This window comes from Primulina tabacum, chromosome 3 (genome assembly GCF_025594145.1).
Source record: "Primulina tabacum isolate GXHZ01 chromosome 3, ASM2559414v2, whole genome shotgun sequence".
Classification (NCBI taxonomy): domain Eukaryota; kingdom Viridiplantae; phylum Streptophyta; class Magnoliopsida; order Lamiales; family Gesneriaceae; genus Primulina; species Primulina tabacum.
In genome coordinates this window covers 15,077,246-15,103,403 of record NC_134552.1, presented here as the reverse complement: position 1 = coordinate 15,103,403, position 26,158 = coordinate 15,077,246, and the positions used below count along the sequence as shown (strand labels likewise).

The following is a 26,158-nucleotide window of genomic DNA, read 5'->3' as shown; positions in this document are numbered from 1 at the left end:
ATATAAGCTCCAAAATAACATCAAGTTCACAATCAATCACACAAATATCCTACAGCCTCACTAGTCAGGACTAGACACAACATACCACAAATAAAATCCAAAACAATATAAAAACATCACAATACAGCTACACATGACATCTCCCCGGCAAATTTATCAAACCGGTATAATATATAGATATATGGGAACTCTGACACAAACCAACTCCACTACCGGGTACCACTCGCTGACGTCCCACCAGACGCGTCAAACCACATGGAATGACCTGTTATGGCATCAAAAACAACCACAATATAAAAAGAAAACAGGGGTCGCACCTCAGTACGACAAACAAGTAAAATTATGACGTCTATAAAAGACATGTAATAATACCAAGTAAATGCAATGATATGCGATGCATGAATGGTAACAATGGAATAACGGATACCAAACAGAGTACAAACGAATTGCATCATCAACAGTAACACTGGCAACCCGTGCCAGGAATGCAGCATCAAATCGCCGCTCGTCCATGCACGTAGCATCGGGAATGAGAGTAGCTAACTCGCTTGTCTCTAGCTGTCATCTGGAAATGTAGCTAATCCAAACTCACTCGTCCCTCTGATGACTCAATATATCTCAACAGAATCAACATAAATCACCGTCAAAGGAGTCAAGGCTCAATATGTTATACCAATACAATTTATGCATGAATGCATCAAAATGAACATTCAAGTTACATACTAAATATTCTTATACGCCAATATAAACGTTATAATGATATAGATTTGAGCGTACCTCAACTATAACTTACAATACCACAGTAATTTCTTAAGGATTTTCTGATGAACTCGTCCAACGATATAACCTACAATATAAATTCGCTATATGCTTCAATATACTGCATTCCAACTGACTAAAATAATTTAAATCGAAGCGGTTAAAAATCGAATTCTCGGCAGTCTATAAACTCATTCAAAATCTGAAATTTCAAGCTTAATACCTCTAGAATCGAGGCTAAAAGTACAACGGTGATCTCGCGGAAGTGATTCGTCGGAAAAACTGTTCACAGTCAGAAAACAAGCTGAGTAACCGGGAAACTTCACTTGTATAAACTAATTAACCAAAAACAACAAAAAATCGAAGTCAAAATCTTATTTAAAATCGGATCAAAACTCACACGGATAGTTGCCTGCCCTGGGTGATCGGGTGATTCGTTCCTGGAGTAGATTTTATTTATTTAAAATATCTGTGGGGATTGCGAAAACTTGGAATCGCTATTGTAATGAACTCCCGTCTAAAAGCCTTCTCCCTCCTCGGATTACAAGCTTCCATACAACATGACCCCCTCAGAAACTTCAATTGCCGATATTCTCAATCATATGGCGGTTTGCGTAAGAAACACCTCAAGCAACCACGGCCTCACAAGCCTACGAGAAACCAACTTCGTGAAGCCATTCCATTTCTCGACCATATCAAGCAATGCCAAGATCCGGACTAAGCGCTTTCCACGTTTCATCGATACTATGAAATGGGCTATTGCCTGGACTACCCTTATGCTTCGATCATCCATAAGCTAGCTTGCGCGAAAAAGTTTGAGTCTGTCGATACTGTTTTGAATTTTCTTCAAACCCGTGATGTAAGGTGTCAAGAGGCTCTTTTCATCTCGCTGATGCGGCATTATGAGAAGGCCCGGTTCGATAAAGCCATTGGCTTGTTCCGGGAGATGGGAAGGTCGTTCAATTGTGTGCGTGCAGTTCAGTCTTTCAACACGATGTTGAATGTGTTTGTGGTGAATGGCCGGGTTTGTGAAGCTGTAGACTTCTTTAATGATGGTTCGAAGATGGGTTTCAAGTTGAATCCAGTGTCGTTTAATATAATGATGAAAATGTGGCTGGGGAAGGGTGAATGGGAGAAGGCTAGGCGAGTGTTTGATGAAATGCTTGAAAGAGAGCTGGAGCCTATTTTTGTGACTTACAACTCTAAGATTGGGTTTTTGTGCAAGAGGGGTGATGTTTATGAGGCCAAGATTTTTTTCGAGGATATGGTGAGAAAAGGGAAGAGAGGTAACGCAGTGACATGCTTTGTTAATGGAATTCTTATGTGCTTTGGGGAAGTTCAAGGAGGCAAAGAAAATTATGTTTGATATGGAATACCAAGGATGCAAAGTAGATCTAGTTAATTACGTCATTTTGATGAGTGATCTTGCCAAAGGAGGATTAATCGATGAAGCTAAAGGCTTGCTTGTTGAGATGAAGAAAAGAAGGATCAAACCAGATGTTGTTATGTGTAACATCTTGATCAATAGTTTGTGTGAAGAAGGCACAGCTTCGGAAGCCTATAAATTATTGGTTGATATGCAAGTCAAAAGGTGCGAACCTAATGCAGCCCACCTACAGAATGGTGGTGGATGGTTTCTGCAGAACAGGAGATTTCGTGGGTGATTTGAAGGTTTTGAATGCAATGTTGTGTACTAAACATATTCCACTGCTCGAAACGTTTTGCTCTTTGGTTATTGGTTTGATCCGTCACGGGGAAATGGATGATATGTGCTTCGTTTTGGAGGAGATGGAGATAAGAAAAATGAGATTAAATTTGGAATCATGGGAAATCCTCTCCTCGGAATCATGTTTTAATCATGAAGTTTTCACTGGGATCTTGGCTGATATTGTTTGTTCTCGAAAGTAACGTCACATAAACTTTTCTGCCAAATTTGAGTGCATGCAAAACTGGAGTTTGATGGCGGTGGTGGTTCTTTCCATCATGGAGGTATTTGCTGTAGGCAGCTGCGAAGGTCCAAAATAATCGGAAAGTGAAATGTGACCAAATTTTAGTGACTAGATCGACAACTGAATAACTCGGGGCTCATTAAGTAATGGCGCACACGATCCAATGATTTTGAAGAGAACTGGCCTAATTTATAGTTGGCCAGGTTGCCTAAATTGCATTCAGTACTCCCTGTTGGATAAAGCCTGATTGCATTCCGTGCCTATTTCCATTCACTTTGAAGTTGGATTTTCCTTCAACTAAATATTGTACTGTAAATTTAAAAAAAACTGGTAAAAAAATTTAAAGCACATTTTATACACACATATATAAGATATTTATTAGAAGTATGTTATTATTATCATTATGGTAAAATATCAATTTTAGTTATGTATGTATTGATGTGTGACGTTTTTTGGTCTCGCGAATTTTTATATGTGAGACGGGTCAATCATACCGATATTCACAATAAAAAGTAATACTCTTAGCATAAAAAGTAATATTTTTTTCATGGATGACTCAAATAAAGAGATCTGTCTCACAAAATACGACCCGTGAGACCGTCTCACACAAGTTTTTGTCTTTAGTTAGATCAATTATAGTCATGTAACAATATTTTTTAATCAATATTAGTCATTATTTCCAAATTATGTAATTAAGTGATGTTAATTTTTGTAAGTAAAATGTTAAATAGTTTTCTCGAGATATGCATCTGTATTTGAAAACGTAATTATAAATTTTACTAATATATAATCACATGATTTTGACGAAAAGGATTAAAATTGTTAGATAAAAATAATTATTATAGAACTATAATTGATTTAACGAAAGATATTAGACTAAAAATATCATCACATATATATATATATATATATATATATAACACACACTTATATGTAACACTAAAATTTACATTTTATCAATTATTATTTGTATAAAAACCTAAAATGGTCCCCACAAAAAGCTATGTTGTGGGGTTGGGTATCTCAATCGACGTACTCCACCGTTTCCACAAATCTTTCCTCCAAACAACGACCAACCCACTCTATTTATTCTAAATTACAAAAACACGCCACTCTATTTATTCTATATTAATGTCTTATATTATATGATATGCTATATTTTATCTTCTTAAATGATTAATCAAATACAATATTATCAACTTTGAGATCAGATAACCTGATTACCATGCAAAAAATTGAAAAAATAAATTTTAAAGGAAGTAGAAATAGAGGAATAATTTTACGGGTCACGCAACCCCCTTCCGAGAAAGCCGAGGTATTTGTTTAATATCGTATTTGGATCAAGATATTCGGATTCAAGAAAACATTAGAGATTCAGATTCATTAAAGCATTTGAAAAAATCATAGCACGTTACATTTGGATCAATGAATTTGATTTTGAGAGAAGATATTTGCATTTGAAATCCACCACAATTACTATTGAAATTGAATAACTTGATATGGAGTGAATTTGAAATTAACTTGAGTTTTTATTCATCCAAGCAATACAACATATTTGAAATCAATGGATTTTCAATTCATCCACTTAAATATCTCAATTCAAACACAACTTGAAATAACTTCACATCGAGATGGATTTAAAATCCACCGCAATGATTCGAATATTGTCAAATAACTAAATGCACTTAAATGCCAATCTAAATCCAACGGCTTTTTTTTTAAAATATTATAAATTAATTAATTCATTATAATAATGTGGCAAAGTGGGGAGTTTTACAAAAATATTGCAATCCGGGACTCAATGTCCCGGATTCTGACATTTTTTAAAAAAAATTAAAAAAATAAAAAAGAAATTGTGTCACGGATTCAAATGAATCCGCGACAGACTGTCCCGGATTCAGAATCCGGGTCAGTCTGTCACGGATTCTGACTCGGTCAATTCCGTGTATAATCCGTGGCCTCTTTTCCTATAAATTGCACCTAGTGTTCGACATTTTTCCATCGGCGCAAACATTCATTTATCAATCAGTATTAGGCATTCTGCGCAAATATTTTTTCATCGATCCTTCGGCACAAATATTCGGCATTCTTCCTACTCAACTATTTTTTTCTCGTTCCGTGGTATTTTTTGTTAGTTATAATTTTTGGAATCGTGAGGAGTATTAGAATTTTGGAGAATTCCGTCGAATCTCTGTCTAATTTTTTTTCTTTCTATATTGAATATTTTTTTGTATAATATTTATGATAATGTTTGTTATTTATTGCAGATATTTAAAATCGTTCGCTGATTCAATTACAAATTTCGTATAACTACATTTTGAAAGGTAATTTCCATAATTTTATATATTTTAATTATGTTATTTATATTTTATTAATACAATTAAAATTTTTTTCGTTTGCATTTTAATATTGTGTATAATTTTGTTAAAGGAGACATTTATTAATCGCGTGACTTATGAAAACGACAAGTTTTTTTTTTCTTTTAACAAAGCAAAAAAAAAAAAATAATTCCATTAGTATTGAACTGTTATGTAGGGCATGCTGCGATATTCGTTGTTTAAAATTTTGTTATGATATCTTACGTGAAATTTTTAACTCATCGCGTGCACTGCAATATATAACCAGCTAATCATGTAATTTTTAATGAAAGACCCACTTAAATAAATTATATATAAGTTTTGTATTAATAAATTCATTAGGTATAAATTCTTTATTTCAAGATTATTTAATTAAATATAACTAAATTTATTTATAATATAGATAAAAAATGTAATAAATAACTATTTCTCACCAAAACTTAGATATATTGTTTTCGTACAATTCAAATTAAAATTGTTAGTATAAGAAATTGATATAATAAATAACAATTGTGTCTCACTAATTCAGGCTTTAAATAGAAAGGCTTCTCTCTTCAGCGTGTATTGACCTTCCATTTCTCTAATATACCGAAAATATTTGTTCCTCGGGTTGCGAGAAATATACCGAAAATATTTGTTCCTCATATTCATTCTCGCAATTTATTTCTTTATCCGATTCATATGCGCAAAATCTATCTTTTTCACTTCGATCTTGTATTACTATTATTTGTTGATTTTATCATCCTTTTCATTTGAAGATATATCAAGAGGAAATGTTTAATTTCGTTGTTAATAGTATATTATATATTAAGAATAATATTTTCTTTTGTGTAATTTTTTTGATAATACTTGTCATTTATTTCAGATATTAGCACCGTTCGTTGATGTTATTACAAGTTCCGTGTAATTACGTACGAGAAGGTCATTTAAGTAATTTTTTTAATATTTTGTTTGTATTATTTATATAATAGATTGATAATTTTAATTAAAATATTTTTATCCAATTATATATTTTGAAATAACTTACTTAAAATTTGTGTGGTTATATACAAAACAATTTTGAAAAATATGTAATAAAATTGCACCGAGTATTTGGCGAATTCATCCGTCATTCAGTACTTGTTCGTCATTCTTCTTGCGCAACTCTTTATTTTGTTCACTCCGTGGTATTTTTTGTTAGTTATAAAGAATCCTGATTCTCCTCCCTTTTTAAATTGCGTCTATTGTGTTATTATCGGAATTCCTAATTTGATTTTATAGTTTTATGTTGAATATCATAATTTTTGAGAATTGCGCCGAGTCTCAGCAATTCATAATTTGATTTGGGAGAATTGTGCTGAGTATTAGAATTTGGGAGAATTCCTAATTCGAATTTCTGTTTTTTCTTTCTATATTGAATTGTTTTATGTATATTGTATCTTTTAATGTTTGTAATTTATTGCAGATATTAAACTCCGGTAGCTGATTTAATTACAAATTCCATACAACGACATTTGAAAAGGTAATTTAAATAATTTCTTATATTTTAATTTTATTATTTATGTTGTATTAATGTAAATATTATTTTTTCGGTTGTATTATACTATTTTATAAAATTTTGTTACTAATGACTCTTTATAATTATTTCAAAGTTGCACGCCTCGACAGTACATATATATATTAAATTAATAATAATAATAATAATATTTATAATAATAATAATATATTTTTATTCAATAATAATAATATTATTATTAATTTACTTAGAAGTCTGATTTTAGTAATCATATTAAGTTTTAAGGTAACAAAAATTTTATATGTAGTAAAAAAATTTTGAGAAATATAAATTTATCTTGTAAATTGTTCATTTGTTTCTGTTTATTATATTTTTTTATTAATTTTAAATTTTTTTATACACTTAATTAATTGTTAAAATTGTTAATATAAGAAACTAATATATTTGAAAATTCTAATTACACACGTTTAAAAATCTAAATTTTAAATCTAAGTCATAACAATTTTTTGTATTAAATTTTGTTATGATTGTATACATTATGTCATTTTTTTTGGTGCAGACATGGATACCGTGAGAGGCTTACTGTATGTAGGTGGCTATGTCATTATTGAAGATTGTAGGGTTGGATATAGTATCCCCGCGACAAGGCCCGTTAAAATCTCTCGGTCTATTACATTTTCTCAATTGGTGAATTTTGGGCATCGGAAGCTGGATATCGACCCATCAAAATTCTGCATCAAGTTGTCAACGAAATATTGTTATAGCTCGTTGGCTCGTTACAATGAAGAACATGTCTATATCACAGATGATGATAGTCTACAATTTATGTTTGAATTGCCGACACTGGATTGCATGTACTTGTATGTTGATTCATCGCCAGTGTTACAGAACGTAAGTGATTACGATTTTGATGCAGTCATGCCAGTAATAACGCAAGGTTTGGGAACAGTAGGTTTGAATGAAGCGGGACCTTCTATGTATCACATCGATGAACAGTCAGGGCATACATACTCTGGGATCGACACTGGTCCTTGGGATCACCATATCACGGCTGACACTGAAGAAGACTATGCATGGGGGATGAATACAACACGAGAATGTGATTTTACTTCAAGAGGTTGGGATCATCATATCACGGGTCCATCAGGAGTTGATGTCGCATGGGGTTCTAGTAGAACAGGTCAATTGGATGCAAATATTCCCGCCCCAATTACAGAACACATGCCTGAGCAAGATGATTTATTCGGGGACAGTTCGCATCATGTCATGAATAGTGATGATGATTTGTATGCTACATCAAGTGACGGAGAAGATGATCATCATGTTGACAATGCAAATGAAGGGACATCGGCGCGTGTGTTAATGTCTGGAGCAACAATGACAGAGAACATTCCTATTGCACCGGAGCAACATTTACGTGAAATTCCTCAATTTTTCAATGAAGTCTATCATGAACAAATTCCAGATTCATTTGGTATTCCTTCTGCATCACGAACAAACTTTTACAATCCTGAAAGGCCAGAGCTCGGTGTAAAAATGGTTTTTAATAGCAAAGGTTAGTTAATAGCTTCTGTGAAGGATTTTTTTGTTCGGGTTTTGAGACGTGAATATATCGTTGTCGAAAGTTCTCAGACAATTTGGAAGGTCAAATGCAAGAACTGGTCCGAAGGTGGCAATTGTGGATGGGGACTTCGAGCATCGTTCAAAAAAAGTTTAGGCTACTTCATGATCACAAAATATGGTGGTGATCACACATGCATGTCTACCCAAGTCGGTATAGATCACCACAACCTTGACGTAAACATGATAGCCAATACACTTTTGGGAATCGTACGTTGTGATCCTGCATACGAAATCAAATATGTGCGAGAAAGTATTAAAGAAAAATATGGTTATGATATATCGTATGCTAAGGCATGGCAGAGTTTGAAATGCGCGGTGGAGTTAGTCTATGGCACATGGGAAAGCTCTGTAACTTTGCTTCCTAAATATATGGGAGCTTTGTCGAAGTACAATCCAGGAACTGTTGTAGAATGGAAGCATCTTTGACCGTATGACCATCCACATAAAGTTTTGAACTTTGTGTTTTGGCCATTCAGACCATGTATAGATGGCTTTCGACATTGTCGCAACGTAATCAGTGTAGACGGTACCCATATGTACACCAAATATAAGCACAAACTACTCATAGCAGTAACATTGGATGCCAATAACCAAGTTTTGCCGCTAACATTTGCGCTTGTTGATGAAGAAAATTATGAGTCTTGGCATTGGTTCCTCGGTAATGTTGCACGACATGTTACCAGAGGGTGTAGTGGTGTGTGCATTATATCTGATAGACATGCGGGTATAACAAGTGCAGTTCAAGATCTCCCTGACTTCAAGCCTCCTCTTGATGTTCATCGTTTCTGTTTGAGGCATGTTTGCACTAATTTCAACAGCAGGTTCAAAAACATTCATTTAAAAGACTTATGTTGGGAAGCAGGGATACAACACCAAGTATCAAAATTTAATGCGACAATGGAGGCAATTAAAACAAATAATGCAGCAGCTTTCACGTATTTGTCAAACATTCCAAAAGAAAAATGGTCATTAGCTCATGATGGTGGATGGCGCCGAGGGATAATGACGACAAACATGTCTGAGTGTATTAATGGTGTGTTGAAAGGGGCGCGACGTCTTCCAATAACTGCGATAGTCGAGATGAGCTTTCAGCGTTGCGTGAATTATTTCATTCAACGGCGAGCTCGAAGTGATAAGATGCTGGAAAAAAATTAACCATGGACCGACTATGCATACTCTAAACTTGATATGTGGTCAAAAAAGTCAATTGAACATCGAGTTGTAAGATTTGACCAAAGGGATAAAACAGCATCCGTCGCGACATGAGGAAGACCAGGTCGTCAACATCACGTACAAGCTGTGAACATTTCTACGCGTGATTGCACCTGTGGTAAATTCACAATATTTGGAATACCTTGTTCACATGTTAAATGTGCAGCGAAATGGTTTGGTTTGAATCCCGCACAGCTTGTACAACCTTGGTTTACATTGAGCGAATACGTGAACACATACGATGGAAGATTCTACCCTATTCATGATGAACAATATTGGGATGAACCTACATTCCAATTACGACACAATGGTGTTCGTCGACAACGGAGGCAGGCTGGTAGAGATCGAACGACACGCATAAGAAACGAGATGGACCGGCCATCAACGAGGGAGAGACAACGTGGGAGGTAAAAAATCTACAATAACGTATTGTATTTTATTTTTAAACCATAACATGTGAAGTTATTAGTGTAATTACAAAATTGTGTATAAAATTTTTTTATTTATTAATAATTCTTGTTCATTGCAGGTAGGTGCAGGTGAGAAGATCGAGTTATGGTGCAAAATAATTATGTTTGTGACGTAGATTTTACAATTTAGTATTATATTGTTATGACAATTCAGTATTGTATTGTTATGAAGATTTTTTACTATGTAGTTTGTTGACATACCCTGACTTGATTTAGCAATTATACTTATGTTTTTTCATTACTATAAATTTATCCGTAAATTTATTCGTAAAAAAATAATAAATCATAATCAATACAGTCCACAAATTTAAAAAGTCAATAATACAAAAATAGTATACGAATGTTGAAAAAATATGTTGCAGCAACAACTTGTAATTAAAATAAAAAAATTGCTAAACATACAACAATACGATGTAAGTAATTGTGTATATCTAAATAAATAGTTAATGTCGATGGTAACGATGCCCCCCAGTGCCACACGGTGTTCTCCTGATTACTCTACGTCCACGACCTAACATCTGTTCATCATCTCCATGAGTACTTGTTTGTCCTGCAGATGTACTGGTATCGGCAATGTTCCCACCAACCTCAAACCCTTCTGGATCAGAATATTGTGGAAATGGTATGGGCGACGGGTTAAAAGTAGGGCGACTCTCATTCATACCCGGTCGAAAGTCACTTTGTAGAAATTGTGTAAAACTACCAACAATTGGAGTGTAGTAACCAGCGTCATACGATGGCAAGCTTGAAACCACTGGCGGAGTAGTGTATGCCATATTTGAAGATGATGGTCCGGGTTCAAACTCATTTCCTGTCCACATCGGTGGATATTGCACATGAGCTGGGCGTGCCTGTGACATAGATGCATATGTTATGTAACACATATTTAATACAACAAATTATATTCACGTACATATGTAGATAAATTTACGTTCATATGTAGACAAATAAAACATTTCTTACGATAAATTGTCGGTAGTTTGCATCAACAGGATGATAGCCCATGATGTTCGAAGGTACCACTGGCGGCGAGAGCACTATCTGTGAAATGCGATAATACCAACCAATATAGTCCACTGTGATGGCGGGCGTACCAGGTATGACATAGTCTCCACCAATCACAAAATTATATCTATCATTCTACATTTCTACAAAATCCGCGTGATATGTCGCCCAATCGAAGTTGTTCCGGCCTTGTCGAGTCAGCCTATGGAAATTGTCGAAGTTAGTAGCAGGTGGCGGAATACCCTGACGCATTCCGAACTGTCGGAGACACCGCTCTGGTCTATGCATCTCAACGATATGAAAATTAATCAATGCGCATGCCGATCGACATAGATGAATGCTATTTTCATCTAGAATTCTGCCAACTTCCGGAGACTCCATATCATAAACTGTCCATAGAAACTGAAGCAAATAAAATGAAAAAAAGATTAGCAATTTCATAATATATAAATAAGATTAAAATTGTAAAAAAATTTCAAACTCTAAACAACTAATTTATATATCTACCTGTCCTTCTACCATCCTATCAAGCATATCTCTCATTATACGGACCGAATGCTGGGCCGTGTGTGTCCAAGAAAATCCGCGTTTCCACCTGTAATTTATAAAAGTACACAATATTTTCATTTAAAAAAATAAGAAATAATAATATTAAATTTTAACTATTTTTTATTAGTACCGTGCGCCGTATGGTGGGAATGGTAGACCCTGCTCTTCTGAAATAGATACCTGTTGAGCTCTATCAGGGCAAAGAAGAATAATCCTAGACCACACCCAAATCTGCAATAACATACAAAAAATATAATGACCGTATAAATGTACAAATACCTGCAATATCTGAACTGGGCCACACGAATCGACCTTCAAACTCATTGATATGTCGCACAACTCTCTATAAAGATATGCCAACACAGCAGAACCCCAGCTGTACGTATTCACAAATTCTATGTCCTCAAGGAACTGCAAATACATAAGTTTCACAGCACCACCTTCCGAGTCCGGAAACATACATCCACCAATGATCATTAATGCAACACAACGAGAATATTGTGTCACCTCCTCTTCAGTGCTCTCGTCATTAACCATATTATTTAGGCAATGGTCTAGCAAAGCGGTCAGATAAAGATGTGCACCTTTAATCTGAGAAGATGTGGGCGTAAAACCCAACCAAGTAGCGCAGCGCTGTTGTAAAGTATGTTTATTGTACGCGATATCTACACCAGTGATGGGAATGCCATCAATATTCAACCCCCAAATAAGGGCAACGTCCTGCAGGGTGATTGTTGCCTCGCCCACGGTTAGGTGAAATGTGTGTCTCACGACGCCATCTCTCAACAATGGCTGTAAGCAAATGATTATCATAATATTTAATAGGACCACACTGAATGACACCATAGAAGCCCATGCGTGCAAGACATAGGCGGACACGGAGGTGAATCCCAGCATTAAGCAATCTCCAAAGACATTTGTCTGACCGGCGTGGCGAAATTATTGCATCCATATTTTCAGCGTTGATATTAGTTGATATGTGTCTATCCCGCAAATACAACACATTCTCCGTATTTTCAGCCGTCTTGCAAACAATAAATCATTAGTTAATAGTTATTTATTAGTAATAGTTATTTGTTATAAAATATATACATTAACAATAGTTATTTATTATAAAAAATATAACATGTAATTACAATAAATAAATTAGTAATACTTATTTATTATAATAAATACATTAGTAATAGTTTAAAACGTATACATTTATTGTAATTAAATTAAGTATACTTATTATTATATAATTAATATTATAAGTATTTGAATAAAAAAATTACTTCATGGAATTAATATATAGATATTAATGTTATACAATTAATATTTTAATTATTCAATATTAATATTTTAATACGTGATGCAATTAATATATAAGTAATAACAAAATTACGTGAGTCGATTAATATTAATATATAAGTATTAAAATTATACAATATAAAAGTATTAATATGTACGTATTAATATTATTTTATAATTATAAATATATGCGTATCAAAATAGTTATTATTATACAATTAATATTATAATAATTTAAATAATATAATTTATATTACAAATAATTCTAATAATACAATTAATACAGAGTTATTATTTATAATTTTTGTAAATAAATTAAGTATAGTTATTATTATTACTTAAAACTAAAATTTCAACTTAGTTAAATAAAGTTATAATTTGTCCAACAACAACACCGGAGCACTAGAGATTTTTCCTCAACAAAACCATAGCAGTATTTATATATTTTACCGAAAATTTTGTTGGTACTAAATGGTATTATTCATGTGTTGTCAAAGCTTTATTTTCAAACGATGAATTTTTTTTCTTCTAGCTAATAATTAGAATAGAAAGATTGACAGTATTTTTTTTTCCCCCAAATATTGTGCTTCTAAGTTCTATGTTGTGAAATTTAGCAATGTATCCCTTCTCTGCTTAAATTTTTGTGTATAAATATATAACATAATCTAATTAACTTAGCTCTAATTATTTATGATCTATGTGGAATAATACTTATTTATAACATGTAATTCCAATAATATAATTTATAATTATTGTAATAAAATTAAGTATAGTTATTATTATTACTTAAAACTATTACGATGCGGTCATAAAGTTCTCGGTATCCAATAAGTACAATAATACAATTAATAATATAACTATTGTGATTACTTAAAATTATTATAATTAACTCACAATAATAAATATAATAAACAAAAAAATAATTCAAAGACTTACGTACGCTAAATGCACTGAAGTCGCCGAATGAAATTCTCGCAAAATCGGAATAACTAGCTGAATGAAAGTGAGACCGAAGGAAAAAAAAAATTTGATGCGAATGAAATAAATTCTCCTAGAAGGTGCTCAATTTAAAGGGGTGAAAGCCACGGATTCTTAGAATCCGTGACCACTGCTTTTCTTTTTTTTTTTTAGTTTTTTAATTTTTTTTTTTAAAATGTCAGAATCCGGGACAGTGAATCCCGGACTGCAATATTTTTGTAAAACTCCCCATTTTGCCACATTATTATAATGAATTAATTAATTTATAATATTTTTTAAAAAAAGCCTAAATCCAACATATAGGTCATATAATAATATTTAATATTGCAGTTATTTATTAGTTCATATACAAACTGAATTGTAAAATTTGAGATATAAATAACGTGGGGAGTCAACCAATCACCGTATCGGAAGGCTAACCGAGGCGTGCCAAATTGCAATTGGTTTGCCTTGGAATCAATCTTTTGTATCGTAAAATACAACCACCAGAATAAAGATTAATAATGTTCATTTAATGAAGACACGCTTTCAGGTATACAGCAAAGAAAAAAAATATATTATTACCCATGTGCAATCGGTAAATTGTTTAATGATAGGTTTTTGTTAGACGATTTTAAGAATCTTTATCTGTGAGATGAGTCAATCCTACCGATATTCACAATAAAAAGTAATAATCTTAGCATAAAAAGTAATATTTTTTCATGGATGACCCAAATAAGAGATATGTCTCACAAAATACGACCTCTGAGACCGTTTCACACAAATTTTTGTCAATCTTTAATTGTAATTTGAACCTTTTCGAATGTTTTAAAAAATTTATTTAAATGTCAACAAAATAATTTTTCATACTATTTTTTTTCGAAATATTGTCTACATATATTCAAATGTGTGTTAGGTTATATATGCTTGCAATAAATATAATAAAAAGATGAAAATACCGGACTTGTTCGATACAGTTTACTTGATCAACGTAGTTTGAAAAGCATCCTGCATTAGCTCATGGTTTACCCAGAGCGTACAAAAAGTATCCACGGTTAGTTCTCTGGTTAAAAAAATAAATAAATAATAAGATGCTAAATGCATCATTTGCCCCTTCAATTAACCCGCTAGATCAGTAATTATATCACTTGCTGGCTTGAAGGCTTCAATTATGCATAATACACACTTAGTCCCGTCGATATTATTGAATTTACAAACTATTTTTTTAAAAAAAAATTTAACTTTTAATCAATTCAGTGTTCTTAATAATATTGTATAAACAAAATTATAAAACATTTTAATTTTAATTGTATGATTATATCATATATCTAACCCGTTTAATTTCTTGTTGAATAAAATAAAATTGATTTTAATATATATATATATATATATATATATATATATATTTGATTATTTAATTTTGAAATGTACGCTATATTGATTGAAACTTGTCGCATAAATTTTATTTTCACAATATGTCAAAATTAAACTTTTTGTGAAAATACATATAAAATATTTAATTCAAATATCATTTTTTTTTTAAATCAGATAACTACAATTTGTGTGTAGAATCATAGTATATCATCCGGTAGTGTTTTCAATAGTTTATTTTAAATACTTATCAATTTCTACATATAATTTTCAAATATTTAATTGACTAGAAACTTGAAACTACTTTTAAAAAAGCTATAACACCCCGAACTCGGAGTTGAGAAATTAACATAATATATATTTTTTGTGTGTGTGAATGCATGTGTATAATAAAATGGCCAAGTTCTATGTCAATATTTTGTAACTTGTTCCCATGCAAATATGCCTACTTATACATTCCAAACCATAAGGAACAATGATAATTTTGTGCATCTAGTACCTGAAAATGGAAAAAACTTGTGTGAGACGGTCTCACGGGTCGTATTTTGTGAGACAGATCTCTTATTTGTGTTATCCATGAAAAAATATTACTTTTAATACTAATAGTATTACTTTTTATTGTGAATATGGGTAGGGTTGACCCGTCTCACAAATAAAAATTCGTGAAACCATCTCACAAGAGACCTACTCCCTGAGAAATAAGGTGCTGGAATGAACATCGAGTGAAATGATATGAGGTACGACAGAAATTCACCCAAAAATACAAACCTTTCAGTAATATTCTAGAAAAAAATATATATCACTCCTCTCCCACGCAGAATTTCATCTGCGTTTAGACATGTAGCAATATCATCAACCAAAATAATAAGAAAATTCGAAACCCGACCAAGAATAAGAACACCATATCCGAAAAACTATCGTCTGTAGGTTGAATGTTCATTGTTTTATTTCACGATTTTACACACAGTTTTAATATTTTATGTAGGATAAAAGTTGTTCATTATGTTACTTAGTTTATAGAAGTGTTGAGCGATGACCCATGAAAATAGCAATTTCAGGCAACTTAGTACCTTTAAAAACTATTTCGGAAAAATACGATATGGGTAAGATTGACCGGAAATTTCAAAAAATGTTCAACACAAAATTTGAGAACACAATGGGAGTAATCGGTCGGAAAATGTTCGGCCGTGCATGGCAGTTGGAGCATGGCCTCGCTTCAACAAGGTGGCGCGTGTACCTCACGGTGCAGTGTCCTTTTTTAAATATGATTACGGCCTAAGGATTCTACACTGATTTTAATCGTTGAGTCCAAATTTCAAGATTTTTTCATTTAGTATATGATTTATTATGATTTTTTAACAAAAACCAAATTTCTATCACTTGTTTTTTTTTTAAAAAAAAGGCATATGAACTTTTTGATGCTTATATTGTACTATCATTCACATTATTTTTAGACATAAATATAAAATAAATTAAAGTTTTTCATCATGGTGTCTAGTATACCAAAATTCCAAACAATGAACAGAAACATTCAAGGGAACCACCCTTTTCTGGCAACCAAAACCCTCTGAAGACCATCATGAAAATATGCAATGTGGGAAAAATGGGTTTGAAGTTTTGAAAACTTTTATAACAAAAATTATAGAAATCTGTTAGATACATCTACTCTAAAATTTTCATGTTTTTTGGAGATGGCTTCGAATTATTATGATTTTTTTTATATAAAATACTATATAATATCAAACTCAATTTTGATCAAAAGTTTGAACATTCAGGGTAGTCAAATATTTAGTAGCCTTTTACTAATACAATAACATCACAAAAATTATTATTACAGGGATTATTGAAGCAATGAGAGTAAGAAAGCAAGCGATCAAGTAAACTCTTGAAGAGATATTTTACTCCTGAATTTCTTCCTATGTAGTTTTTTGGCATTTGGCCTGGCATTTGTGATAGGATCAAGTGCTTACCACTAGACCAAAATATATAACTGTTAGCTAAGACACAAATTTATTTTTTTATACTTGTGGCAGCGCATAGTGCACTTACTTGTGTGCTAATGGGTCGGACTATTAGGCCCATGAGTACAGGGAGATGTGTTTCTATCTCTTGGTGTTGTCTCATATCCCTTAGATATCAGTCTTACCATTTCTCTACAGCCGGTCTTGTACCCAACATAGATAATATTACCCGTTAAGATTTTGCATTACTATTTTACGACTCATCTAGTCAACCAGATCAAGCGTCGCAACATCAATAGCTTGACGAACGAGAAAATCCAAGAGGTCGTCAATCTCAATACTAATATCATTCATGCAAACTTAATCCAACACTATTTATTAGATATTGCATCATACTGAACTTCACATTTATCATATTGTAATGCTTGTTTGGTATTGTGATGATACCGTTGAATTCTAATCATTAATGAACTACTGTAAATGAATTGATGAATGACTATTTATTAGAGCCACGGAAACACTAATCCTGTCGGAAATTGAGTCGATTGGACAACGTGGTTTCGACTTGAAAAGTGAGTCCAATGAATAACTAGTTATCAACCCGGGTATATTGTTCATCTGAATAGCATAACTTCGGTCCGAAAACGCGAGTTCACTTTGAGTAAACAATGATTATTTATATTGAATCTGTGTGAGTGTGTGGGGGAAATGTGCTACATCAAATGTTTGTGAGAATCATCTCTTTAACCTACGATATTTACTTTAAAAACTAGTATACTTGTTATATTCGTATTGACTTCACTTTGATTTATAGCATTTTACAATCTTACTCCCAAGATGTATCATATTAAAATATTACACAAATATATCATGTTTCAACTTGTTATTATGAATCTGAGACCCACATCCGCTATTAATATTAAATATAATAATGTTGTTATTACGAGTCGAGGGTCCATATAAGCTATTGCGTCTATTGTGTATATGAAAGAGCTTGTATGAAGCATATCCGGATTTCTATTTGCGTTGAAGTATTTTGACGTGTTTGTAAATATATTATTCTACTTGAACTTTATAATTTTTAACTAGAAATAAGACTGATACCTTTTTTTTTTTTTTTCTATTTTGTTAATGGTTTAAATTTATGATTTGATATTTGTATTCGTAAAATTTTATGATAATCCACAATTTCAATTTTTATAAATAGTTTTAGAGATTTTTTAAAATATGCAATTTTATTTATATATAAGTTTTTAAGAGTTGTACATATGTGATAAGACATATCAAAATTATATATGGCATATATCACTTCAGTAGTTAACACAAAGATAACTATGGTTAGTGGGCGAAAAAATTATATATAATATATTTATTTATTTATCTTTATCCAGTTTGTTAAAAGGAGAATGATACAAGTATAAATAATCATCCGCTTTTCAAAATGGGATAACATGATTATCCTATCCAATTAATAATTAGTTTATGATTTTAAATTTAAAAAATTATATAACAGCTATAAAGTTCAAAAAACTTAGATGTTAATTATTTAGCATTGGTCCATATAATTATCATATGATTAGTTTCATAATTCTTAGAGGTTAAAATATATTAATAGTACACGCAATAAATATATAGACCTCCAATAACATGATGGTATTCGTTCTTAGGCCATCTCCAACCCATTACACTATCTTAGTGTCACACTAACTTTAAAATAGTGTAATTCTTACACTAAATCTAAAACTCATCTCCAACCCATCAACTCTAAACTCTACACACAAAAAAATATTATCAGAATATTCTCTATTATTTTATGCACAACAAATAATTTATTTCACAAAATATTTTTAAACACAATAATTAAAATATCATTAATATCTAAAATAATGTATATATCGAAATTCATTGTAATGTCATTTTCAATAATAAAGTGATTTATCATGTTTGTTTATTTCATGGTTACAAATGGTTACAAATTTACATGATAATATAATTAATTTATTAATAATTAGGTTTAAAATATATTACAATAACAATTAAAATAAAAAATACCATAATTAATTAATTAATTATAATTGCATAAAATAATATAAGATAATAATTGCTAATTTTGATAGGATAAATTCATTTTAAACATATATACATATAATAAAATAATTAAATAAATACAATAATTGCTAATTATACATATATATATATATATATATTGACTTAATTAGAAATACTTTGCTTATAAAATATTTCTTATGATGGGTATGTGCAATGTTCAATTAATCACACTATGATGGAGTATTACACCAACATGGTGTTGGGTTGGAGATGGCCTTAGCTTCTAGACTAGTAAATATTTTATCGAATAAATTTTTAATTTGGACGCTATATTTTTGGAATCTCTTGCAAAATCCTATTGCATATAATTGGTACAGACTTTTTTTTTGCTCGAACTCTCTGAGTAATTTGTTTGAGATGGTCTAACAGATTTTTTTATATTATAAATCAGAATAATTTTATTTAAGACATTCATTTTAATTTTAATTTAAAATATTATTTAAAAAAAAGAAGTTAATGAAGGCAATGGGATTATCGGATGCGTCAATCTTTCTCTCTCTCTCTCTAAAACTGTACATACACCGAGACGTACATATCATTCTCTCTCTGTTTACGCATGAAGTATATATATAACACCAATCGATTTGCACAATCACCGGAGCCCTACGGATTTTAATTTGATTGAAACCCTTTAAGATTCTTGATTCAATTTGTATGTAAACTTTGTATCGTACTAATTTGTTCGTAGCTTGTGTAAATTTTTTTCATTAAGTTGTTTTGCGTGCCCTTCTTTTGAAGTTAGGTTTCGTGCTTTTGGTTTGTGATAGGAAAATAGATACCCAAAAAGAAATACATACAACAAAGGAGTTTTTTTTTTTTTTTTTTGAGAAATTTTGTTGATGTGTATTTATTATTATTGATGATTATTGATGAGATTCGCGTAATCCGAACCTAGAGATTTGTTTTTTTTTTTAGAAATTCCTTGGTGTTTCTAGTTGTGGTGGTTTGGTTTATGTGAAAACGCGAAGACCGGAAATATAAGGAAAAAAGGAAGACGAAAGTGTAGCAAGTGTAATCAGACCGTTTGATTCGCATGGTTATGGATGGCTTTTGAGTTGGATGCTAAGGTTGCCAACACATATAAGTTGGACGCTTTGATTTAGTTGGATGTTAAAAGTTATTACAGTTGGAGGGGCAGATTCGCTTGGGGTTATGTTCATTGAAGAAGCGAGAAGGCTGATCAGATCAGTGTGGTGTGGTGCTTTTGTGGGTTCGATCATTGCTGTATAGCTTTGTTGTTTCGGAATGAGGAATGATATCCAGAGAAGTGGCGGTGATGGTGGAGCAATCGCCCCACGTCAAGGAAAAGGGAATAATGGGATTATTCCCAACTCGTTTAAAGCTATTTCAAGCTACCTGAGGATTGTTTCTTCGGGTGCATCGACCGTGGCATCCACCGTGAGGTCTGCTGCTACTGCTGCATCGGCTGTTGTAGAAAGGGACATCGAGACAAACACTGAGCAGGTGAGGCTGTAAACACCTCCTATTCACATCAAGTATGATTTTGAATCGATGATGAAAGATGTGCACGACTCATGTTTGGTTGCATTCTGGATGTTGAATTGAATGCACGACTTATTGTTTAACTTAAATTGGAAAACAGAAACCAAAATAATATTTCTGTATGTTCTTTCATTTATATGTTTCAATTGGAGAACCCTTAATTTTGAGTTGGTGGACCAATGTCTTGCATCGGAAAACAAAGGGTAATGAAACCATTATATTTTGCTTTTACCATCTTTCGAGGATCTGGATATCTGTTGCTGCAATGATGGCTCATGGATGATGGAACTGTCGATGTTCTTCTTTGCCTTTTTTAGTTCATGAATTTATTTTGAGGAAACTAGTATTTCAGTAGCCATCTGAGACTTTTCTGTTTGTGGACATGGTTCTAAGATAACTAGTATTCTTACAGGAAAGTATTATTCTGGTAGTTGCATTCAGTCCGAACTTGTCTTACATGTGTGGTCATTTTGAACTAATAAAACCCTATTCTTATAAACTATCAGATCATTACTGTATTGGAGTTGTTTGAAAGAATGTTATTTATAGTTTACAGATTTTGTTTGGGTGCGTTGACTGTATTTGTATCAGTCGAAAGAAATATGTTTTCTGCTGATTGTGAGTGAACTTATGCTAGCTTACCACCGTGTTGCAGCCAAATGGCACTCTTGTGGTTCGAAGCTTTTTGCCTTATCAAAATTTATGACTATCATATCTATGATTGATGTAGCCTATGTTATTACTGGTTTCCTAGCATTTGTGCGGCTCAGTGCATGTTACTTTGTTTAGAATTTTTGTGGATCTTTTTGGTTTAGCTGACTCAACGGTACCATCCTGTCCTTCTATTGAAGGTATCCTGGGCTGGCTTTGACAAAATAGAATTTGAAAGAGGTGTCACTAGGAAAGTTCTCTTGCTGGGGTACAGCTATGGCTTCCAGGTTTGGGATGTCGAAGTAGCAGACAATGTACACAGCCTAGTCTCCAGGAATGATGGCTCAGTTTCATTCATGCAAATGGTACCAAAACCAGTGGCAGCAAAGCAATCTGTGGATAAGTTTGCAGAAAGCCGCCCACTACTGATTATTTGTGCCGAATGGATCCTTTTCTGGCGGTAATAGTGTTCAGGAGGGATCAGTTACTCCCTTTAATGGGGCCGTCCATGGGCAGCTTAATGATAGTTCTGTGGCAACTGTAGTTTGGTTTTATTCCTTGAGATCTCAATCATATGTACATCTATTAAGGTTTAGATCAGTTGTTCATTTAGTGCGATGCAGCTCTCGAGTTGTTGCCGTTTTACAGTGGAGTCAGGTATGCTGTCCTCTAACTATATTGTTGAGGGCACAGTTTATTCAGCTTCAAGTTTTTTTGCTTTCTTTTTTAGGCCATAAATCACTTGTCTTGCAGATACATTGCTTTGACGCTGCTACCTTAGAGAGAGAGTATACGATCCTTACAAATCCGGTTGTTACTGGGAGTTGTGGAGCTGGAAATATAGGCTTGGGGCCCCTTGCAGTGGGTCCTCGGTGGATGGCTTATAGTGGGGGTCCAGTTGCGATTTCAGAATCTGGTCGTGTGAGTCCACAGCAACTTGCTCCCTCGGCTACTTTCCCTAATTCTGCTTCAAATGGAAGCGTTGTTGCACATTATGCAAAAGAGTCGAGCAAGCAACTTGCTGCTGGTTTTATGACTCTAGGGGACATGGGTTATAAGAAGCTATCAAGATACTATTCTGAACTGTTATCTGAAGGTAACAATTGCCAATCAGGGGCTGCTAGACTGAAGTTACAAGGTGTTGCAAATGGACATATGCCAGATGCTGACAATGTTGGCATGGTATGCTGTATTTCATCAAATGTAGGGTGAACCATTTTGCAAATTGTGGGCCCTATTTTATCTATGATTTATTGTATTGAAATTTATTCCTTTGCAAAACATTAATGGGACAATGTTATTTGTTGTCTTATAATTCATATCATTTAATCTTGTAAAGCTTGGTATTGGTTTTTACTGCTTGAATGGTTCAGTGGTCTTTGTGTCCTTTTGTCTGTTTTTACATCTATACACTTTTAGTTTAAAATGTTTGTAGGATCTCATTCTGCTGTTATGTTAATCAGGTGATTGTCAGAGATATAGTCAGCAAAACCGTGATAGCGCAGTTTAGGGCTCATAAGAGTCCTATTTTATCATTGTGCTTTGATCCCAGTGGCACTCTTTTAGTGACAGCTTCAGTTCAGGGGCACAACATAAATGTGTTTCGCATACTGCCTGGACTTTCTGGGGGTTCCTCGAGAAGTGCTGAATCATCTTACGTCCATCTTTACAGGCTGCAGCGAGGTTTCACAAATGCTGTAAGGTTTCATTGTTTTTTGTTTTCTACCTGAGTTTCGTTGTCAGTGAGAAAAATTATTTGTAAGATCACAACTCTCTTCTGTCCATTAATGATTTAGATTTGTTGTTTGGTTGTGTATGTCAGGTTATACAAGACATAAGTTTTAGTATGGATAGCCAATGGATTATGATCAGTTCGTCAAGAGGGACGAGCCACCTTTTTTCTATATCACCTTCAGGCAATTGTGCTGTACCTTCTGATTCTTGTCTTAGTGCCAGAAATACTGGATCCAGCCTGATGACAATGCCTGTAGTTCATGGATCGCAAATTTCAGGATTGCAGGTGCTAACTCCGCAGAGCTTTTGTGTGTCTGGATCTCCGATTACACTTTCCGCTGTTAGCCGGATACGGAATGGAAATAATGGTTGGAGAAGTACTGTTAGTGGTGCCGCTGCAGCTGCAACTGGACGGGTGAGCTCTCTCTCTGGAACAATTGCATCAGCCTTTCACAACTGCAAAGGCAATGATACATGTACAGATGCGAGTTCAATGAAGAAGTGTTATTATCTACTTGTTTTCGCTCCTTCTGGTTCCATGATACAGTATGCACTTCAACTTTCTCCTGCTTTTAGTGGTATGACGACTTTACCTGGATCAAATGTCACTTGTGAATCTGGTCTTGACTGTGATGCAAGATTACTGATTGATGCAATCCAAAAGTGGAATATTTGTCAAAAGCAGAATCGGAAGGATCGGGAAGATAATTTTGACTTATATGGTGAAAATGGACATTCAAGTAGCAGTAAAGTATACCCGGAAAGAATGAGACAAGAAAACAGTGTGCTTTCTAATGTCACAAGTAGGTTTGCCACTGAAGAAAGGAATCCACACCATATTTATATATCTGAAGCCGAGCTCCAGATGCATCAGAGCCAAAATCCATTGTGGGGGAGATCTGAGGTATTTAATCATCTATTGGAAGTCGAGAATGCTTGTGACATTGTTTCTAAAAAATCATTTGGACTGACTGATTTCCTTTTTTTTTTGTACTACCTTGGTCAGATAAATTTTCAGTCAATCCTGACTAATGGCTTTAACGTGGACGAAGAAAGTAGTAGTGGTGGAGAAATCGAGCTTGAAAATTTTCCCATTCGTGTTATTGAAGCAAGGTCAAAAAACTTGGTTCCTGTTTTCGATTTTCTTCAAGCTCCCAAAATTCGACATGGGAGGTATGTTGAGATGTTTGACAAACATTTTCTGGGTGAGAATATGTTATAGTGGTTACTTGTATTTGGACATGAATTCTTTTTGTCATGTGAATTTAGGTGTTTTCATTCTCAAAACTGGGGGAACTTGTTTATGGTGTGAAGCGTAGTTTGTTACAATTTGATTGCTTTTTGCCTATAACATGTCCCGCACTTGTTTAAATCATTTCGGTGCTTCTTGTTATATTTTTGATGAATAGTGAGATTGATCTTACAATTAGTGTTTCTAATCATCCAGGATTCCTCTGATGAATAGTGTCAACAATGTACACTTGCACTATCAGGGACTTGAGGCCTCCGAGGATGTCAAACTTTCCTGCAGTCAGGGTTCTTGTTCTCTTGAACCCATGCCCAATGGCCGACATTTTGTGAATCAATCGAACAATGATGATGTTGAAGCATGGCCCTTTGGTCTTCACTTGATCACCGATTCAAGCAGGGGCTTTGTAAATACTAACAATAGCCCAGTAGCAAACACTCAGCTTGATACTGTAAATATGAAGGAGAACTCTGTGAAGTCAAGCCAAGAGCACGATGAGTTTGACTAAAGGTAATTCCTCCAGAAGCCCTGAATCAAACGTCTCCCCTTTTAACCATTGTTATATATCATCGTGATGCTTCTCTTGATTTCTTAGTATTTTGATCATACACAGTTTTAATTTGATAAAATCTGAACACTATTTTGCATGCATTTTGGGGAAGTATGTAAAAACGATATGCTGGTAATGCTTATGGTGGAAAAACTTCTATCCGCTTAGGTATGTCGTGTATTTATGCATATTCACTTTAAAAAAACCACTATTGAGTTTGTTAATCACCGGATTGGCAGACCATGTATAATAGTGAACGGTTGTCGGCAATTGAATTGTTTCTTTAGTTAATAATTTACGATACCTTCCTACTGATTCTTGATGATAAAACGTGAGTAAAAGACGACCTCCATGGCCTTAATATTACCTGTTCTTATGTTAGCACCTTGTGTCATGGCCAAACTTTTAGAAAATCGGTGAATTTGGAGAATGGGGTAGAACGCATAGGAACCTTTTCTCCAAGGGAAGAAATCCTACTTAGAGGATCCCCTTCGCGGGTTGGGAGGTGACATACATTTAACCGAAATCTTGTGCTCTGGTTTTTCACCATTCACTTATAATAACTAGACATGCACTCCCAAATTCGCTGTCGATCTCTTCTTTTTCATGTTCAATGGAGTAATGTCCAGTCTTGTATGCCTTCGCAGGTTGAAGATATTCTTTTATTTTGTTGAAGGGTCGGTCGTTCTTTGGAAGAATTATATAGAGAAAGAAGTGAGTGAAACTTGAGGTTTTGAACTATGATTGATAGTGTGCATTAGTTTGTTGGTTGGTTCTTTTCTCTGAGATTCTGTAAATAAAATGCAAGAATATGTATAAGATCCATTGAGACAGATATATGTAGATAATATGAGCATCTTACGCTAATTATCACCATCTCTGATGTTGCATTGACCTTTGCTTGATTGAATGGAAATTTGTGTAATAAATATTGGAAATTTGCGAATGGAAGCTAAAAACTGTGTGCTGTTCTCTGTAACATTTATCTTGGGAAAAAGAAATGGAGCTCTATTTTATTCAAGAAATCAAGTTGAATATAAGATTTAGTATGCACTTGTTTAATTTTTGTTATCAAAAATTGTTGTTTCCATGGTACGATAACAAATATAGCTTAGGCGTAGCTTTCAATTATTGTTTGAAAAGCGCAAATGAAAAGTTTGAATCAAATCGTAGTTTGTTTCGTTTTGAAAACGAACTGAAGTGCCGAAAAATTAATCGATTTTGGGCTTTTTCCTGCTCAAGTAATTTGATATTGGATTGGTTTTGGGATTTTAAATTTTCTTTTTTCTTTTTTTTTTACATGTCACTTAATAAAAAGTTTTGTAAGATGATCTTATGAGTCAATTTATGAAATATATGTTTTA

General features: G+C 33.3%; 2 protein-coding genes, 1 long non-coding RNA gene and 1 pseudogene across 5 annotated transcripts; 3 read left to right on the top strand and 1 right to left on the bottom strand.

Annotated features, from left to right (window-relative positions):
* The first annotated feature begins 1,192 nt into the window (after window positions 1-1,192).
* On the top strand, window positions 1,193-3,078 carry LOC142540721 (uncharacterized; annotated as a pseudogene).
* Window positions 3,079-5,584: 2,506 nt separating this feature from the next.
* On the top strand, window positions 5,585-8,602 carry LOC142539018 (uncharacterized). 3 transcript variants are annotated; one of them, XM_075644313.1, is made up of 3 exons: window positions 5,585-5,986; window positions 6,510-6,566; window positions 7,120-8,602. In XM_075644313.1, the coding sequence occupies exon 3, from the start codon at window positions 7,122-7,124 to the stop codon at window positions 8,118-8,120; it is 999 nt and encodes a 332-aa protein (XP_075500428.1). In that variant the 5' UTR covers window positions 5,585-5,986; window positions 6,510-6,566; window positions 7,120-7,121; the 3' UTR covers window positions 8,121-8,602. The 3 variants fall into 3 exon arrangements, with proteins under 3 accessions (XP_075500428.1, XP_075500429.1, XP_075500430.1); XM_075644314.1 differs by having other exon boundaries at window positions 5,585-5,995; window positions 6,354-6,566; XM_075644315.1 differs by lacking the exon at window positions 5,585-5,986 and having other exon boundaries at window positions 6,034-6,566.
* Window positions 8,603-10,318: 1,716 nt separating this feature from the next.
* LOC142539017 (uncharacterized) lies at window positions 10,319-11,458 on the bottom strand. The gene is made up of 3 exons (XR_012818777.1): window positions 11,378-11,458; window positions 10,829-11,272; window positions 10,319-10,716 (listed from the first exon to the last, which is right to left on the bottom strand). It is a non-coding gene; the product is annotated as an uncharacterized LOC142539017 (long non-coding RNA).
* Window positions 11,459-19,585: 8,127 nt separating this feature from the next.
* LOC142540720 (autophagy-related protein 18f-like) lies at window positions 19,586-25,670 on the top strand. The gene is given in 9 exon segments (XM_075647068.1): window positions 19,586-20,571; window positions 21,462-21,704; window positions 21,706-21,918; window positions 22,015-22,443; window positions 22,725-22,958; window positions 23,084-23,899; window positions 24,002-24,168; window positions 24,443-24,754; window positions 25,442-25,670. Coding segments are annotated over 8 exon segments (2,631 nt in total). The 5' UTR covers window positions 19,586-20,352; the 3' UTR covers window positions 24,753-24,754; window positions 25,442-25,670.
* Window positions 25,671-26,158: the final 488 nt, after the last annotated feature.

Coding starts and splice junctions, on each gene's coding strand:
- LOC142539018 (XM_075644313.1), top strand. CDS start 7,122: ATGGATACCGTGAGAGGCTTACTGTATGTAGGTGGCTATGTCATTATT.